General features: G+C 38.0%; 1 protein-coding gene across 1 annotated transcript in view; it reads right to left on the bottom strand.

Moving 5' to 3' along the window:
* Positions 1-20,113, bottom strand: part of ANO3 (anoctamin 3) — a 3,574,693-nt gene that overhangs the window by 1,263,770 nt on the left and 2,290,810 nt on the right. The window contains exon 10 of the mRNA XM_044059352.1: positions 19,099-19,154. Within this exon, the coding sequence (XP_043915287.1) occupies positions 19,099-19,154 (56 nt within the window). The remainder of the gene's footprint in view (positions 1-19,098; positions 19,155-20,113) is intronic.

Below are 20,113 nucleotides of genomic sequence, written 5' to 3'. Positions count from 1 at the left end.
ACTGACCCTCTTCAAGCGCAACCTTGATGAGTGGATGGGTAACCACAAATTTGTCCCAGGGGTTCCACCTGTGTCCCTCATTGACAGGGGTGACAGGTGCTGATTGAGGTTTCTTTTTTAGGGATAAACTCTTGGCTAGGCTTGTAAAGGCCCCAGAGGCATTAGCCTAGTAATCTCCTATGACCTGAGAAATGAAGCCCACTGTTCCAAGAGTAGAGGTTAGAAGAAGTGTTTGTATAATTAGTGCAAAGTTTGCTATTATCACAAAGAAGGTAACACTGCCGCGACTGTTATTTTGTCAGTATTCTGGATATTCTGGAACTGTATTTCGCTATATTTTGAAAAACTGTTGTTACAAAACATAATGAATTTGAATTGACATTAAATGTAACTCTCTGAGTGTTTTTGTTTTACCTCTTCCCCAGGCTTAACAGTAGAGAAATGTTCTTTCATTTTTCGCTGCTAATAAACCAAATATTAATCAAAAGAACTGGTTCCAAGACTGCTCCTTAATCTTAATAATAAAAAGTTAAATACATCATTACACACAAGTGCAAGCATACACACACACCCACAACTCATCAAGTCTTGGTTCATCATTCCTACTACTTGATGAACTGAAACAATCAAAAGAATAAGCTATCTCTGAGAAGGGAGCACTAACAGATTTTCTGAATCTGGTTAACGGAGCTATGTTAGTACCCACGTTTTGTAGTGAATTGAGAGTTTCCTTATTTATTTATTGTTGGGTTTTATTTTGAAGAGATGCAACTCACTGTAGTTGCATCTAAATTAATCACGAGACCTTTTATATGCATATATTATTATTTATATACATGTGTGCACACGTGTGTGTGTGTGTGTGTGTGTGTATATATATATATATCCATCCTTCCACCCACAAACCCTTTTCCCATATTTACATATGGCATCAAGTTATCGCTTCAACAGTGACAATCATATAGAGTCAAGGTTCACACCACAGGGTGGCTAGCCCTGCCATTGTTGTACTTTCATACCACACGCTCACACCTATGGACAGTTTAGAGTATCCAATCCACCTCCTACATGCCTTTAGAATGTGAGAGGAAACTGTAACACCCATAGGAAACCCACGTGGACATGCAGACTCTGTGCAGAAGGCAACAAGTGAAAGAATACAAAAACTGGGTAAACGCCTGGTATACACCTCAAGCGGAAAAATGAAAAAAAACAATGGTTAGACCACAGCTGAAGATATAAAAATAGAATTCTCCACGCCAGGAAATAAATCGCTTCCAGCTTCACAGTAGTGCCCTTTATAAAACCAAAAGTTGTGACTGAGATGTAGTAGTCAAAGTAGGAAACAATTCACTTGCAGTTTCACTCCAGCTGCCCTTTATTAAACAAAAGTAAGCGCTTTTGCGATCTAAATCAACTGATCACTTCTTCAGACTCAAGTTGAGAGTAAATGAAAGCGCTTACTTTTGTTTAATAAAGAGCAGCTGGAATGAAACTGCAAGTGAATTGTTTCCTACTTTGACTACTACATCTCAGTCACAACTTTTGGTTTTATAAAGGGCACTACTGTGAAGCTGCAAGCAATTTATTTCCTGGCGTGGAGAATTCCATTTTTATATCTTCAGCTGTGGTCTAACCATTGTTTTTTTCATTTTTCTGTACAGAAGGCACCCCAGCTGAGAAATGAACTGGAGAACCTTTTGTTGTGAGGTCACAGTGCTATCCGCTGCCCTATTATGCCACCCATTAACACACACACACTCACACACACACACACACACACACACACACACACACACACACACACACACACACACACAATCACACATATATATCTTGACAGACAATGAAACCTAGTATTGAGAAAACATAGTTTTCCATCCTTAAGGGTAGTAAATACTTTCTGTAAAGACGAACAAACCAAAAAAATTGGGAAATCCAGTTGTACAGGAAAGAAAACAGCATACGATGTGCTTAAATAAACTGTTGTCATAAATACTAATGTAAGATCCATGTTAAAGATCACCTTGCATTCTTATTAAAAACAAGAAACCAGGATTCAAGCTGGTATTGCTTGTTTAACCCATGGTTTATTAAGTTAAAAAAAAAAGATGATGCTTTCACTCTTGTCAGAGCTTCATGAGATATAAATTATACATATAAGTAATATGTAATATATACTTTTCAATTTATCATAAAAAAGCCATGTAAGATAAAATTAAGGCAATAGTCCAAGAACACATAAACAGATCATATTCAGCGACAGTGACTGAAACACCGGGACATACTTATTTTGCATTTTTATTGTGATTGATGTTGTATACTTTAAGTACAAAACCACTATGTATCTGTTAGTCAGTGTGATGCGTACACTGACAAATAATAATAATGTAAATATCTAGTCCTCTATTTATGTTATAGTAAATAATTATCAAACAGATGGCAGTGGGATTCATTTCTGTGTAAAATACTGTGATGCTAGAGGGAAGGAGTACGGTGGTTATCTGAACTCCAAAAATAATTGTACTGCTAAGGGTAGAGGTGTAATTAGAGCTTTGCAACTGTGTGTGAACCATGGGAGTATTTGAGAAAGAAAAAAATCAGAGAATTACCCTCAGGGGTGGTACCAAGAAAAGTTAAAAGAAAAACAAGTGTGAAGATGTGTGTATGTGAAAATTCCAACTCTCAGAGTACATAGGGTAATGGAAATTGTAAAGGTCAGAGATGGACTATACAAAAGTGCAGAGTCAAGACAAATTAAAAAAATATGTTAATTGCATGTTCAAAAAATTAAACACAAACATGAATGTTTATGTACATATGTAAGTGCATATATATATATATATATATATATATATATATATATATATATATATATATTTATATGCATATGCGTGTATCTATGTATTCATCTATATATAGATGTGTATGTGTGTATATATGTATATATATATATATATATATATATATATATATATATATATCCACATACACACACACACACACACACACACACACACACACACACACACACTCATTTACATATATAAATACACATGCATACACATATGTATATATAAATTTACATATATATATATAAATTTACATACATATATATATATATATATATATATATATATATATATATATATAGTTATATATACAATTATAAACAGATATATTCATATAAACAACCAAATACACATACAAATACAAACATGCATGCATATATACACATACAGAGAAATATATGTACATATATGTATATATAAATACACATGCATACATGTACACTTACACAAATACAGACACATAAACACATGCACATAAATATATATTTAAATATATGCACACACAAAAATACCACATAAAGAGGAGTGACTGTAATAAGGAAGATGTGTAAAGTGAAATCATATGCCTCAGCTTGTGCACTTTCAACTGTTTCTGTTAATGAAGTAAAGGGCTTTCACAGATCTCATTATGCTTGCATGTACTAACGTGGTAGTTCATATTACTGATTATACATATCAAAATATGTGGTAGGTCGTATTACTGATTATATATATCAAAATATGTGATAGGTCATATTACTGATTATATATATCAAAATATGTGGTAGTTCATATTACTGATTATACATATCAAAATATGTGGTAGGTCGTATTACTGATTATATATATCAAATATGTGGCAGTTCATATTACTGATTATACATATCAAAATATGTGGTAGGTAGTATTACTGATTATATATCAAAATATGTGGTAGGTCGTATTACAGATTTTATATATATATATATATATATATATATATATATATATATATATATATATCAAAATATGTGGTAGTTCATATTACTGATTATACATATCAAAATATGTGGTAGGTCGTATTACTGATTATATATATAAAAATATGTGTTAGTTCATATTACTGATTATACATATCAAAATATGTGGTAGGTCATATTACTGATTATATATATCAAAGTATGTGGTAGGTCATATTACTGATTATATATATCAAAATATGAACACTTCAAGTTGTCATTAAATAATCATCAGATATTTAAACATGTTACAAATGATGAAAAATAATAAATAAATAAATAAATAAATAAAAGTCTAACAAACTACATATGAATAAAAAGATATATAAAATTAAACATCTAGTACTAAAGATAAAAATGAAAATAAAAATCATCATGCATAGCCTTGAAAAAAAATGGTGCAGATTCAATAAGCTTACATGGGCCGCTAAAACCATGTGTACATCTCTCCATGGTTTTGTATTCAGTAAGTGGCTCTACATACCATGTAGAGCTGCACAAACATGGTAAACATTGTGGCATGATAATTACAGCATAAGCACCTGAAATGTATTCTAATCAATCAATCCAAGATAGATGAGTGATTCAACAAGCTATAAAGCAACTGTTTAGACTCAGTGCTGTTTTCCCTGTGAATTCCAAAACCTATTGCAATACAGACATGGAAAGAAGTCTACATAGAAAGAATGTTAGGGAACAATGTTGCTTTAATTCATGTGTATGTGCAACAGGCTGAAGTCTATTCTGCTGCTGCTGCTAATAGACCACGGCCAAAGAGAAGGGTTTAAATTTTCACAATCTGCATGAGGTGGAAATTGTAGAGTGCTACAGGGTGGATAGGAACACACTACAGAACTCTGCAACCTCTGTCATCCTCAACTCACACCAAGAGCAAAGTGAGGGGAACCAATACTGGTAGAGATAAAAGGACGTGTAGCACTTAGAATCTTAGCTACAGGAATCTTTCAGAGGCCAACAGGTGACATGTTGGGGGTGTCACAGGCATCAGCATCCAGGATTCTACATCAATTTCTGAATGCTATGCTACAATATGCCAGTGACTACATATCCTTTCCCCAGACACCTGAGGACAGGGCCACAAATATGCAGGAGTTTTACCCCACAGCACACTAACCTAAAGTACTGGGAGCCATAGACTGTACAAATATAGAAATCAAAGCACCACCAGGGGAACAGGGAAGGCTGTACATAAATAGAAAGGGTTTCCACTCCATTAACTGCCAAGTCATGTGTAATGCTAATCATCCTGAATGTGTGTGCTGCCAACCAAGGCAGTTACCATGACTCACATATCTGGCACAACTCCCACCTGTATGAGATGTTTACTACGGGTGTTATTCCACAGGGTCATTTACTGGGGGGGGGGTAGGTTTTGCACTGGAACTATGGCTGACGATGCCCATCAGTCATGCACAAACCCCAGCTGAAGATCTCTATAATGAGGTACATGCTCAAACAAGAAATATCATAAAGCATGTGTGTATGCTGCTGAAGGTTTGGTTCCACTGCCTAGATACATCTGGTGGAGCTCTGCATTACAATCCATGTACATGCACTGAAATCTTCACTGTCTGTGCCATGTTTCATAATGGCATCCTGAGGAAACAGCTTCAGCAGGATCAACAAGGGGAAGGGGCACACATCTCACCACCACTGGCAAGGTCACCTCAGCCACACACAGGTGAGGAGTCAGAGGTAGAACCAGAAGCTGCTGTGAGTACAGGCAGATGTAGGTGGTTCAACAGACCTTCGCATTGGCTACGAGGCAATGCATAGTGCACTCATTCACCACCTAAGGGGCTAAAAACATCATCCTATGCACATACATACAGTAGCATTGATCCTAGGCAATGCTCAAAACCTTTACCTAACCATGTAATGGCTGTGTACTCCTAGCATCAGACAGAGTCAGCCGTGAACTAAAACTGCAGCAACTTCCAGATTTACAAGGTAAATGTTGAACCTGGAATATTAAAAATATGTGCAATAATACAAATGAATGGCAAATCCTTGTGTACTGTTACTTGGTAATGTAAGTAAGTAAAAGATAGTTGATTTTTTACATCAATGACTTCAACATGTGACAATAGTGAGTTATGTGAATACATGTGTCCTCTATCAAGTAACTGGCCTCAAGCATCAAAGAATCACACATTTATACATTTCAAAAGTACTGATTGTCACAGAGTATCCTCCGTACAGCCTCATACTTTTGTACTGGCAAAATCATTAAAGACAAAAATTAGAAATTAATGACACACATTGCAGTTTCAGACTTCATATCCCTCAGAGCAATATTAATAATAGTGATGCAAAAACTGTTCGATTACATCAACTGTTTAACTTTGTAAGACCAAAATATTTAAAAAGTCTCCCTATTGTTTAGTCTTTGTCTCGCTTTTATTTATGGCTTGGTCCAACTATGTTGCTGTCAGAGTGTGGGAGGCATGTACACATTACAAAAACCTGTAAGAAAGCAGTACAATTAGCAAAACAGCATCACAAACACAGATATACTAAGCACTAAGTCTGCTATGTACCTTGAGCATCACACACAAAACATATGTATCCCTAAATCCAAAATATAGAAAACAAGGATATGGCACAGTTATTATCATTTGCACAAAGTGTTTTGTGTGTGTGTGTGTGTGTGTGTGTGTGTGTGTGTGTGTGTGTGTGTGTGTGTGTGTGTGTGTGAGTGTGTGTGTTGGGGGGGTGGCAGGAACCCTAGGCTGACACAAAAGGTGAGTGCACGTAAGTAAGAAAGAAAAACAGGCAGACAACTGAATAAAGTATCAAATGGCCACAGACAGAATGAGCTTTAAGCCTCACAACTGACCAATGTAACTGTTATGTGTGTATGTCTGTATAGGCATGCCAGGCGAAATTGGTATGTGAGTGTCTGCAAGAACTCAGCCAAGCTCTGTGCTAGCTCTACATCTTGATATGTCAGACACATGTGAGCTGTGTATGGAAGAGGTGGCAGTTCATTGTCATTGTGCCCAACCATGAGAACTGGCACATCTATGTACATGGTCAGATGCACTGCTGCTATGTGAACATGACTGATGTCTGCTGGATGAGCTGTCCTCATGAGTATGACCAGGACTATGACCCCATGGCCTGCCACGTCTAGGTGTGGACACCTCAACCACTGACGGAGCAGTGGAAGTAGTGCCACTATGGGAGCATGATATGGCTAACATCAAGTAATGTGGCTCACCTAACCTCCCAGCAGACGTTCCATCACAGAGTGGAGGCAGTCACTCATGTCAGCCTGTGATACATCTACAACTCAGAAGTGTATAAGTGTCATATATCTTGTTAATATTGTGGATGATGTTGTACTTACTTGTATGCACAATGATTTTCATTGTCTGCTGCAAAGCTGTTTCTGTGGTAAAGAGGTATGAGACACCTTTGCTGTGTATTGAAGGGTCATTGGTTTGGGACTCCAAATCCAGACTTGTGTAAAAAATCTTTCATGTATACTAACATGCATTTTGCCGTGTTATTTTACATTTTTTATGCCAGTATTTACATGGTGTGCAGCTTAGCTCAAACACAGGAACTGGATAAACACAACAAATATCATGAAATATACTTCTTTGATAATCAATACATCAACTACACCTGTGAATCACTTGTGTGAGAAGCACATCTGGTAAACACATTGATCCACACTGCATATGCATTCTGTAGGTCAGAGTTCAAGTCACATCTTTGTCTTTTAAGGATAACACCTAACAAAAACTAGTCTCAAGGCTAAAACAAGTTTAGCTTGTCTTTTTTGTATGATGCTTACCATTGCACAAATTTGGAGTAATGGGCCACACATGAAGTAGACAGGATACCTGCAGAATGGATGCAGACATTCTCAAATTCAAAAAGAACACATTGTTGCATTTTTTGCTTTCCATTGCACAACACCGATTAGTGACATTGTGCGGTGGTTAGCAATCTTCCCCAACACCTGCAGGTCCAAAATATGTACAGAGAGGAAGCAGACAGTAAACAATTTCAAAACAGATACATTATATCATGTATGTTGGGCACCATGCAAATACACTAAGAAGGTGTGCTGTAATTAACAGACAGAAGTTAATAATGAATGGGAAAATATACAGCTGTTATTTAAGTATTCCTGTGGCAGCAGGTGTAAGTGTAGGGCTACAATGCAGATGGTGCTGGGTTCTAATACAGGAAATCCCAAATACTTTTACTGTTGTTCCATTTCACTCTATACTAAGTGTCACATAAAAAAGTCAAACTTAATTATAAATAGCAATAATAATAAGCATGTATAGCAGTGCAGCTCATATGATTTATCTGTATGACTGAGGGTATACAAAATACTATGTTTCTATAATTATAATTGTGCTATCCGGCCTTGGATGGCCTTCAGACTTCAGTAAGACTCATACACACAGGAATGTATTAACTAGAACCTTGTCAGGTCACACACACATAGATGGTTAAACCCCCACTCTGTCATGTGTATTTACATATAATTCATGACTATGTCTGAGAAACACTTCTTCTGTGGCAACGATGGAAAATCACCACTGTGGAAAAATGTTTTGTCCCTTATGCACAGATTTGAATCCCACATTATAAAGATCAGCTTTATCAGTGTATAAAGCCATTCCAAAAGTGTGTCAGGTCATGAAATGTATGCCCAAGTACATGTCTGCAAAGTGAAATCACCTAACAGTCCCAGCAGCAAACAACCCTCAAACTAATGCCAAGTGTCAGATGAACCTTCCAATTTTAAAAACTGCTTTCTCTCTGTTTGGCACTGTTGTTCTCCATTTAATATTGCACAAATGTGGTTGGCATCATTGTTCAGGTTTGCATACTACCAATAAACATGATAACAGGTACCAGCAGGAAATCATTATTAGCTATCGCTGTTCTCTCTGGTTAGACATGTCTGGTGGTAGAAGGGAAGGTGCCCAATTTAGGGCACATAGGTAGGGTTTTGAGGAGTCTAGAATCTTTGTTGGACTCCTTGTAGAGTGCCACAGCTTAAGGCTTTTGCAGGGGAACTATACCTGCTCCCAGTACAAGACTGAGGCTTGGAATAGTTTGTCCAAGGCTGTCTCCAGTGCAAATGGCATTCCACACATTGGAAAACAGTGTAGGCATCACTTTAATGACCTGAAAAAGCACAAGAGGGATGCACTCAACCAGAGGATGGATGAGTTCAGGACTAGTAACATCTCACACTTTATAGTAGATAGAAAGCTGCATATAGGGAAGATTGGTATGCATAATGCTCTTCTGTTCTCTTCTCTTCATTCCACAGCTAATGCAAGAGATTACTGCAAATAGAGAGCCCATGCTGATTGTCTAGACAGACTGAGGAAAGCAAGGGTTATGTATACAAAGAGAAGAGAAGTATTATTATAGCTTTTAAATTAAACATTTCTTTTCTATACAGTTGTAGCAAAGTAAGCATGCATATCCTGACTGCAAAAGCAAACAGGCATGCTTCAGTCTTTAGCATAAACTAGCTGTAGGGGTCAAGCCTAAGACTGTAGTCAGATGTTGTGGGTTCAAATACCACAAGTAACAAGTATAAAATAGTACAATCCTTTAAAATTACTACATAGATTAATTCCTACACAAGTGGCATAAATGCTGTACTGTTAACTTAATCCGTAGAATTGAGCCAATCCTATGGGCAATATCTGCACATTCCCAGGATTACTTTGAGTAATCCTTATTTATATTGTATAGTTGTTAAGAAGTAGACTTAAATGTAAAAGTTCAGCTAAAATACTTTTATTATTATGATAATGATTTGTATGTCCCATATGATGGTACTAATTTTTTCTCTTTTTTCTGTCACCCCCAACTCCTATCTCTTTTTTTCTGTGTCATCAAAATGTTCTCATGTCATCCAGCTTTACAAATCACAAAATGCTTTACAGTACGGGGAGGTAGGCCAACCCCAGTGGCTTAGCCTGCCCCCAGTCCACTGGCTCCAGGACCGACACCCAGTACATCTGGAACCCAAACTGGCATTACTATCTCTGTTTCCCTTGCTCTACCTGCACCCTCAGGTAGCACTACCCAGGCAGCTGGTGCTGTGGTACCCTCCAGGAGTACTGGCAGAGTTGGGGATTTTATCACCCACCAGGAGATGCCATGGTTTGTGCTTAGGGTCGTGCAGCACCACTGTTGCACTCCTACTCTGGATGAAGAGGCTGCTCTACTTATGGTCCATAGGAGAAGATGTCGAGCACTTCAACAGCCAGTGGAGTAAGGGGATGGTGATGACAGTCCTGTAGGTGAGGACTAGGTTCTCATTGTCCCCACGTTTGATGGGCATGGGCATCTGTTGTCCCCTCCCCACCCCCAATCATAGTATCCCCCAACCTGTCATGTCCCTCACCAGCCTGTGTCTTGTCCTGTCTGTTGCATCTGCTTCCTCACCTACACTACTTACCTGACCCAGAAATACCTACTACAGAAGTAAGGAAACAAAAATGGGCACCTGTCCCACAAAAAAAATCATCCCATACATAGCTCTTCACTTCACACACATCTTCTTGACACATTGGATTTGGTCCAATTGGCTCTACAACATGATTGCATTGTTGTCACCCCCTCTTTGTTGAGTTGACCGTCCAGATTCATCTAATATTCTTTTTATAGTTTCATGTTACACTGTGCCCTTCTGCACATTCCTATATTGTTTTCCCTTTGTTCTTCTCCCTGCTAATCCCCCATTTCACCACTTTCCTATCTACCCCATTTTAAAACATTTAATGTGGTAAAAAATAGAATCACACATAACACATAAGTAAAAAAAAAAAAAAAAAAAAAAAAAAAGCTACTGAGCCCTTTACTTTTTGGCCTCTATGTTAGCATGGAGTTTGGCACTGTGCACCAATTCTGAGTAATAGTGAATGGCTTTTCAGTGGTGCAGTTAGCTCTTTGCAATTACGCTTAAACACACTGTACTACAGCAACACACAGTGAATGTAGAATAAAGAATTATGTTCTTGCAGTAAAATCTGCAGTTAAAACTATTAGCTACACCTGGATGCAAACCCTATATCATCTGGGACGCCAAAGAAATGTGCCAACACATTTACACCTGCTGCCACAGATTCAGCTAAGCAGCAGTTGTGTTTCTTACATTTAGTACTCAGAACTCTCATAATTTTATCAGCGAGATTCATAATTGCTCCTCTCTTAACTACGTGCAAAAAGGAAAAGTAGTATAAAGGTGTATCTTGCATGCACAAACCAGCTGCTTGGTGGTGTGCTATAGAAAGTTTACTTTAGCATGTGTGACTTATTTTTATTGTCAATGCAGTCTTCATGTCATAAAAGTACATGTAAAAACACAAACAAGGGGAAGGCATTTTTTTAAGAAAAGAACACATGTTTACACTGCAGCCATCTGTTACCTCCCCCCATGCATTGCAAAGTTGGTCTTTCAGTAGTTGTTCACAAATATTTCAACTAAACTACAGATATAACAAATGTCTTCCTATATTCCATGCACATCTTTATGATGACAACACACATTCAATAGTTCTAGTAATATGGACAGCTGTTTGCATATAGTTTGTAAAGCTATTTCTTAAAGTATGCCTGCATATTGGAAAGACAACAGCAAATAATATACATTGCACACTCATCAATATGGTAATATGCAGAACTTCAATATCTTGACAGCTGTACATGGCTAGCTACTGATTTCAGACAGACCTTCCAACATCTTCTGTCAAACATCCAATGATGATGTCATCTACTATAAAGTGTCCTGCAGCCTTGTAAAATTCACACTTGTGTCACAGTGCTTGAGTTAAGTACTGAGTTTTCTAGTCCATATACTTAGGTAGGAGTTCTGTTCTTACTGCAGTGGACTGGTGTATGTGTGTGTGTGTGTGTGTGTGTGTGTGTGTGTGTGTGTGTGTGCGTGGGTGCGTGGGTGCATGTGTGTGCGTGTGTGCATGTGTGTGTGTGTGTGTTTGTGCGCATGTGTGTCTGTCTAGTCAGAAGAGTATAATTGTGTATCCTGCAGTCATTACTACAATCCCATGGAGTACTAATATTTTCACAGTTTGAACTCCAACCACTTATTGTGCAGGCTGGTTCGTGTTTTAAATTTTCACAGTTTGACATGCCTACACAACATTCCATGCAGGCCTCTCAACAACTTCTCTCAAACATCCAATAATGATGTCATCCACTATAAAGTATTTTTCTGCTTTGTAAAAGTCAGACTTGTGCCTTGGCGTTTATGTAAAGTACTGAGTTCTCTAGTCCATGTACTTAGGTAGGGGTTCTAATCTCACTGCAGTCAACTGGACTGTGTGTGTGTTTGTGCACTTGTCTGACATTAGAGAGAGCATTTTACACTAGCATGTTGGACACTGTTATTACCATCTTCCTCTCACCAGACACTGCTGATGTCATCATTTATAAAGTGTTGCCTGACATTCCCCTAGTCAGACTTGTGCTGTGGCACTTGCATTAAATACAGAGGTCTTTAGTCAGTGTACTTAGGGAGAAATTCTGTTCTCACTGCAATCAATTGGTGTGTGTGTGTGTGTGTGTGTGTGTGTGTGTGTGTATGTGCACTTGCTTGACATTAGAGAGAGCATTTTACACCAGCATGTCAGATGCTATTACCATCTTCCTCTCACCAGACTCTGCTGATGTCATCAGCTATAGCTATCTGTCAAGCATGTTCTGTTAATATCATAGGTTAGGTTAAGATCCCTAGAGTGAATGACTCTTGTGTCATTAGATTTGCAGATGTGCAGCATTTCCATCAGGGCAGGGTCAGAGACTGACCTGTTGGCCAGGCACAAGTCACCTCATCCTATACAATACAGAGTACAGTAACAGGGCTTTCAGTCTATTCAAGTGTGTTATGCCATGGTTTGTAGGCCCTGTACTTTCTTGTTGAGAAACTCCTGTGGTCTCTCCAACTGCTGCAGGTGTCTGGTAAGGTACATGCAAAAGGGAGCATTGCACTCAGTGTTGTGATGAGGGTTGAGTACAGTGGTGTTATACCATCCTCAGACCTGGATGCAATGGCCTGATTTATGAGGTGCACAATGTAGAAGGCTTTTCTTACAACTATAGAAACTTAGTGGTTGAAATTCAGATTGCTATCTACTTGTCTTCCCACATCTTGCACCACTGGGTTTGAGCTTAGGGAGGGTTTTACCAATGCTGTAATTAGCAGGAAATTGCACTTTGCAATAGGCAAAAATAATGGCACTTATTTGCATTTATTTTTAGACCATGTGGCTTTGGCACCAATCCTTTGTCTGTTTTAGCTCCTCCTGTAATATGTTTACATCACTGGTATACTTAATGATTGCACCTAGTTTGCAATCAGCAGCAAATTTGGTCAGCCAAAGGCCATATACTTTAGCCTGGACTTATGATAAATAGATTCCAAACAGTAAAAGGCACAGCACAGATCCTTGTGGTACACAACTGGTGACAGCTCTAATGGTAGAGGTTGAATTATCAACTTTGACAGTATGTGTCCCATAGGTGAGCCAATTATCTAATCACCTAGTGATGTAAGGGTTAATCCCTAGCTGGGAGAGTTTTGCAATGATACCTGAGTGGGGGATTGTGTCAAAACCCTTGGCAAGGTCAAGATAGGTGGTATGGACTGTTTTACCTTCATCCAGAGCTTTAGTGACTTTCTTGAAGAAGTCTACTAGGTTTAATAAGCACAATCTACCCTTAACAAAGCCAAATAGGGATGGGTCTAGAGTTTGAAGATCAGCTATATCCTTGTTGATAAGGTCCATGATGATTCTTTCCATGGCTTTGCAGATGAGACTAGTTAGACTTATAGGTCTATAGTTCTCAGGGTTGGTTGATGGCCTCCTCCCCTTGTGCAATGGGATTAATGCTGCTGTTTTCCACTCTGCTGGAACAAAGCCAGTTCTCAGGCTATGGTTAAAGAGGATGCTAATTTGGTCCATTAGGTCCTGTTTTAGATTGCTTACTAAGCAACCTGGGATGCTATCTGGTACCATTGAGGTTTTAGGCTTGGAGAGCACATATATGACCTAATGTCTAGAGATACTAGGTAGGGGACTGGTGTCATGTATGTCTTGGGGTATGGCCGGTGGGGTCAGGGACTTGAAGTCTGCACCAAATCTGTCAGCTAGTGGGTTGACCATTTCCTCCAGTGCACCTTCATATTTAAACTCCTAGAATTAAGCTGGAGAACTCTGAGTTTCCCATCAGTGGATGTTGCTATGTCAGAACTTTTGTTGCTTTCACATTGCCTAACAAAGGCATTATGGGGAGGCAAGCACCTTTGCCAGTATCTGACAGCCCAGAGGACACAGGTTCATATAATCGCTGGCAAAGCGGCATGGCTTGTCAACCATGTCAGACCAGGTGGAGAGATTCTGGATCCCAGAAGCTATGCCAATTGTTGAAGTCCATCAATTTTGTTTATACTGTGGCATCATCCTGGGTGAAGGTAGAATGCTGCTTAGGGCTAGGATTATACATGCCTGGGACACAATCTGACAGTTCAGTTATGTGTCTCTTCATATAGTCCAGAGAGGTATGCTATGAAAACAAATGCACAACCCAGTGATAATGTAGACATCACACCCCTATGGGCAGACCAAGTGCTACATGACCTGTGTACTGAAGTGGATAGTATGCAGAATGTCCACCAGCATGTGCCCACAGTGGTGACTACTCCCTTGCATGTAACACAGCTCCACTCTTGAGTATGTGCAGGGCATCCACATCAAAGACCATCATACTTCCATAGTTCACAGCGTTTATCACACCAATAACAGAGTACAATGCACCCTTCTTTGTGTACCGCCCTATACATCTTCCAGGGATGTATAACTCAAGTGTACTTCCTTTGCCACAGTGAACTCTCACACATCTTATTGGCCATACCTAGGTATTCTTGTTGCATAAAGATTACTGTCTGATGGTGCAGAATTCCCATCAAGGTGTTATACCAGATGCATGTGTGCTACCTGTTCCAGTGATGTACACAGTACATACATAGCTGTCTGACAACATCGATGGCATGGGTTACATTCATGACAGTGTGGCTTGTGCCATATATATGCCATGCACACTTGTCAACCAGCCTGGATTGATCATGATGTCACATGGAGGTATAGCAGTGCCCCTCCTAACACCTCCAGTAGATGTTATAGTGTCAGGACAGTGGGCTTGATTACTTTTATAGATTGCTGACATCTCATAATAACTGCAAAAGTGTGTTTGTGCAGAACCATCTATGATCACGCACATTCACATGTTATGACAGAGACATGGGATTACTGTTGGTATCATTCTGATATTATCCATGATTGTGTGTGCTTCTATTTACTGTTGTCCATGAGTGTGCAACTACATATACCAATTGGTGGAGACCTCTGCTGACATTACAGTCATATTCAGGCAACTCATTTTGCACAGCTTCACAATATGCAAGTAACCCCTATTGTATATAACATCCCAGATAGATGTCCTCTCCATTGCTCATATCAGGATGCTTATATCACAAAGACATCGTATCCACTGTTATGTCACCTTGTGAGACAGTCACATAATATACATTTTCACTGTGCAGTCTGTACTGCTACTGTATCATATCAATATATGCATAGTGTTCCTGCTACAATTGTCATTTACATGCCTTAATCTGCTGTACATTAAGATGTTTCACCTGTCCTCTTTCCCTCTGTTCACTCCTACAATTCATCTGTATGTCCCTATTCAATACACACACTTCCCCTGACTGTGTATTTTAAATGGCAATCCATGTACTTCTATGGATCATTTACACAACTTTTGTTCATTATACCTGAAATGGGATTCCACAATAATCTGTGTGTTTGGACTATATACATTGTTTTATTATTAACCACTGGTAATCATTGCAGCATTCTGTGCAACTGCACAGACCTAGTTTGCCCATAGGTAAACAGGTATACATCTCTGCTGTTGCTGCCTCTGTTGCTTTACATAATTTCCTGGCTGGCAACACTGCTATTGGCCATGAAACAGTGCTTATTTATATTTAGATGTGGTGCGCTCCATGAATATGTAAATAGCGCTGCTGCTCACCTCACAAACATGTACACTCTGTGTAGGCTTCGCATTGAGCCTACACAGAGTTTATAGAATCCCTAGGCATGTGTTGCCATCAGTAAAAGTTATTATGGTCCAGTTTCTTTAACTCAAGTGTGAGCTTAATGGAGCATGTCCAATTGAGTCTGGGTTTCTAATAAGCTTTAAGTTGAATCTGCCATTCAAGTTCTTTTTTCTCTAGCATTGCATTCAGATTTCCTTATAATGGGCTCAAATGTATTCTCTGTATTACATGAGAAACAAACTTCTCACAGTTCCTGCAGACCTGAACATATGTGGACAATGGGTTGTTGAAGTCCTTAAGCCTGATGTCTGAAAGGTGTTTAGTCGCTCTTATTTTGAGATGGATAATTGTTTTTCCAATGTATAATGCTTTACATTTTGTAAAGCTTGCCTGGTATGCTACAGAGTTAGTTACTATTGCAATTTTATCTGTCATTGCAGACATATTTTCTTTTTGAGTTTGGACATATAAAATAGTTATTTTGACTCATAAATGTACAGCATCTGCAGCCGGGGGGGATTGTATGGGGAGGTTCCTATCTGTAAATCTGTGGGTGCCCTAACTCCTTTATCATTTTCTATGCAGCTTCTAATGTTTCTTCCTTTTCGATAAATGAAGGATGGTTATGGGTCACAAATCTGACTGATAGACTGGTTTCCCCTAATGATGCTCCAATTTTATTTTTATTACATGTGAATCTTTGCAATAAGTTAGGACCATACTCCTTTCATATTTCTCATTTCCTTCAATGACATTTGGTTTTGTGGCTTGTAACAGTTTCCTTCTATAGAGGTTCAGCCGCTAGATCAATATTTTAGTTGAGGAATTTAATGGATCCCAATATGTTAGCCATCAAATTCTCATTGCATCCTCTTTCTAGAAAGTCTTGCTGCAGTTGATCAGGTTGGTAAGAAATCGATCCATCTGTCCAGAAACTCTGGCTGTTCTCATTCCCTGTGATTTATTGACATTTTTCTTAGTGATTTTGGGGTGCTTGTTGTTGTCATATAGAAGTAGATTCACTCATGTAGGTTTTCTGTAAAGGTCATTCTTAAACTTCTCTTTTCTGTCCTTATAGATGGTGATGTCCAGGAATTCCACCTTATCATAACTGTTGTGATTGGTGAAGTATCACACACACACACACACACACACACACACACACACACACACACACACACACACACACACTCTTCATTTTAATGCGGGAACATTTGGCTATAGCAAACATTTTGGCTCTAGGAGGATAGGACAGTGTGTGCGTGTGTGTGTGTGTGTGTGTGTGTGTGTGTGTACACATTTGTGCACATGTGAATGTGTGCAGGTTGGGGTGGAAAAAGGGATTAGGTAAGGAGATATATTTTAGGAGTATGTGTGTGAGTGTTTGTGGGTTAAAGTTAGAGTTAGGCAAAAGGAAAGATGGCAGGAGCTGGTGTTTAAGATCGGAGTAAAAACTGGGTAAGGGAACAGATACAGTGATGTGGGTGCATGAGTTTCATGCTGTGTGTGCCCAAGCTGTCTGGTGTAGTGATAATGCTACTGAAAAGGTTTTTCTAAGGTAATGTATCAGACTGAAGTTAGTGACAGGGGCTGGTTAGGGTTAGCATGAATTAGCAAGGTGGTAGTGGGGGTGACGGGAAGATGGTAAGGTAATTGAAGATTCTATTGATTGAGAAAGCTTCTTCAAAGGCAGTGAAAAATAAATTAAGTACATCCTTTTGCAAATCCTAATTGAAAACTTACTGTGACCCTTAAATTAGGTTTATTATTTCACACAAAGGACAGCCAATAATAAAAAAAATGTAAATCAAAGCCAGGTGAGCTTTTAAGTAGGTGCTGAGATGCTTAACTTTGATATTCTACTGATGGAAGAGGTTAAATTACACACTGCCGTTGAACTACAGAGCTCTTCATTCTTCAACCTTCAAACATAACTAATGGGTCTTTAGCATTTTCTATTATATGGATCGAGAAGAAATAAAAACTTTATTTGGATTCCTTTTACAAAATTACAATCCATGACATCTGCATTTGCATGGGAGGTGAATTAGAAAATTAGAATAATGGTATTACAGCAACGCATTTAAGAAATTCAGAGGACTGACACATCAGAAAAATGTGGTCTCTGCCGTTGTCTAATGAATGCTACATTCCTATGAGCAGATTCCTGCCTGAAATGAGCAAAAAATGTTTGGGACTGAGATAATTATTGGTATTGTTAATTACATCAGGGCCAGACATTCATACTTTCTTCTGAAACCTCATATATGAAACCTCATGTGCCTACCCCTCATTTAAAATTTAGAAAACTTATAAATCTCACCAACTGTCACCCATTATACACTCAATACACTGACATATACATCTCGATAACTGTCACCCATGATAAGTTTAATACATTGACATATACATCTCACCAACTGTCACCCATTATACACTTAATACATTGACAAACAACAATCAGCTTGTAGCCTTACAACCATTAAAAATAATTTTAGATGAGCACTGCTGTGTTAAGAATGTTGTATATAGATATATAGAACAGGTATCACTTTAGACACTTCTAAATGTTCTTCTACCTCTTATAAGCCATTATATTTTGGAGAGATACTCAAAAAATATTGTGAACACAAGAGTATGCCTAGCTTCACCTTACAGCTTTATTTTACAAATTTTCGGAGTCAGTTCTCAGTTCCCTAGCATATTACCTAACTATTCCAAATAATGCAAAGTTTGCGCCAAGATTCTGAAGGAACATATTTCTACTTGCACAATTAGATAGATCATCCTCTGTTTACATTTACAAAAATCCATTTTGATAAAAAGCTAAAAATATCTTCTTGTTACCAGACTAAATTAATTCATCTTTATTACTTTTACTTTGGGAATAGCATAATATAAAATGTATATCAGTTATTAATTTACTACAGAATGTGTGCATATTTAGAACAGTGTACTTCTCTTATGATACTGTACAGCAATTATTTTACTGAAACTGAAATGTGTACAAATAAAATTTACACAAACAAGCAAACTACCAAGAAAATGTTACATATGGCAATATGTCCATACTTGAAAAACATAGCAGAGACTGAATGATTAAACTTACCTCGTGTACTGGAAATGCAGCTTCATATGTGTTATTACCGAGTAGCCTGTTAATACCTGAACAAAGACAAGGCAATAATTAGTACAGAACAGTCAAATGAGGGATGCATAAACTGGTACAAGGTGTCATATAATGTGACATTGGCATTTACCCACAGGTTAGTCATATTTAAACTACTGAACTCACTTATCTAAACCATAGCCATGCATTAGCATTTTATATCCATTATGTTGCCATACATTATGTTTTAAGAAACTGATGCAATGAAATTACAATTTTACAACTTTCTGACATGGCTAAAGAAGGCATTATGATTAGCTTTTGCCTGGCATAGGAGGACAGTGTAAATATGATTTTTTTCTTTCTCATTATAAAATTAAAAAAAATGCCAGTGTACCTTACTACAAAACATCTAAAATATGATCAGAAAGCATTGCTTTTTATTATCCATTTCTGTAAAGGACATACAGATTTTAGTTGTTTTACAATTGTCAAAGAAAAAGCTGATATAGTGCTATATAACAGATTTATTCTGAAATTTTAGCAATGCAAAACTTTATGATGCCTTGCAAAATAAGACTTGCTAATATACAAGTCAAACATTACATTTTGAAGTATAAACTCTCAGGAATCAATTATGCAGATCATGTATTATTAACTGATTAATACACAAATGTTGTTGTCTTTTCTCTTGTAATATGTGTATGAGAAATACAGTTCACTGTTATTTACTGGAAGGTGGATAGTAACACCGACAAGCCTAAATCCATAGACGTCTATAACAAGGTTAATGATCACCATCATATTCTGTATAGAGTTGACATTCTTTAACAGAATTTCATGTAGATCTGTGCCCCAAAGAACTGAAATTGCACCCATGACCTGAGAAAGTCTGTCACTTCTAAAATGATGCTTTCACAAACAAAACTTGGCAAATAGCAGTCAACATTATGTGCAAGATGCATGGATCTTACACTATAGAAGTGATTCAAAACTTCCCAGTCTACATCGCTTT

The sequence above is a fragment of the Protopterus annectens genome, chromosome 17.part0 (assembly GCF_019279795.1).
Source record: "Protopterus annectens isolate FY-2018-M chromosome 17.part0, PAN1.0, whole genome shotgun sequence".
In the NCBI taxonomy this organism is placed as follows: Eukaryota; Metazoa; Chordata; order Ceratodontiformes; family Protopteridae; genus Protopterus; species Protopterus annectens.
Note: the sequence above shows the minus strand (reverse complement) of the source record. Positions and strands in the feature narration are given on the sequence as shown.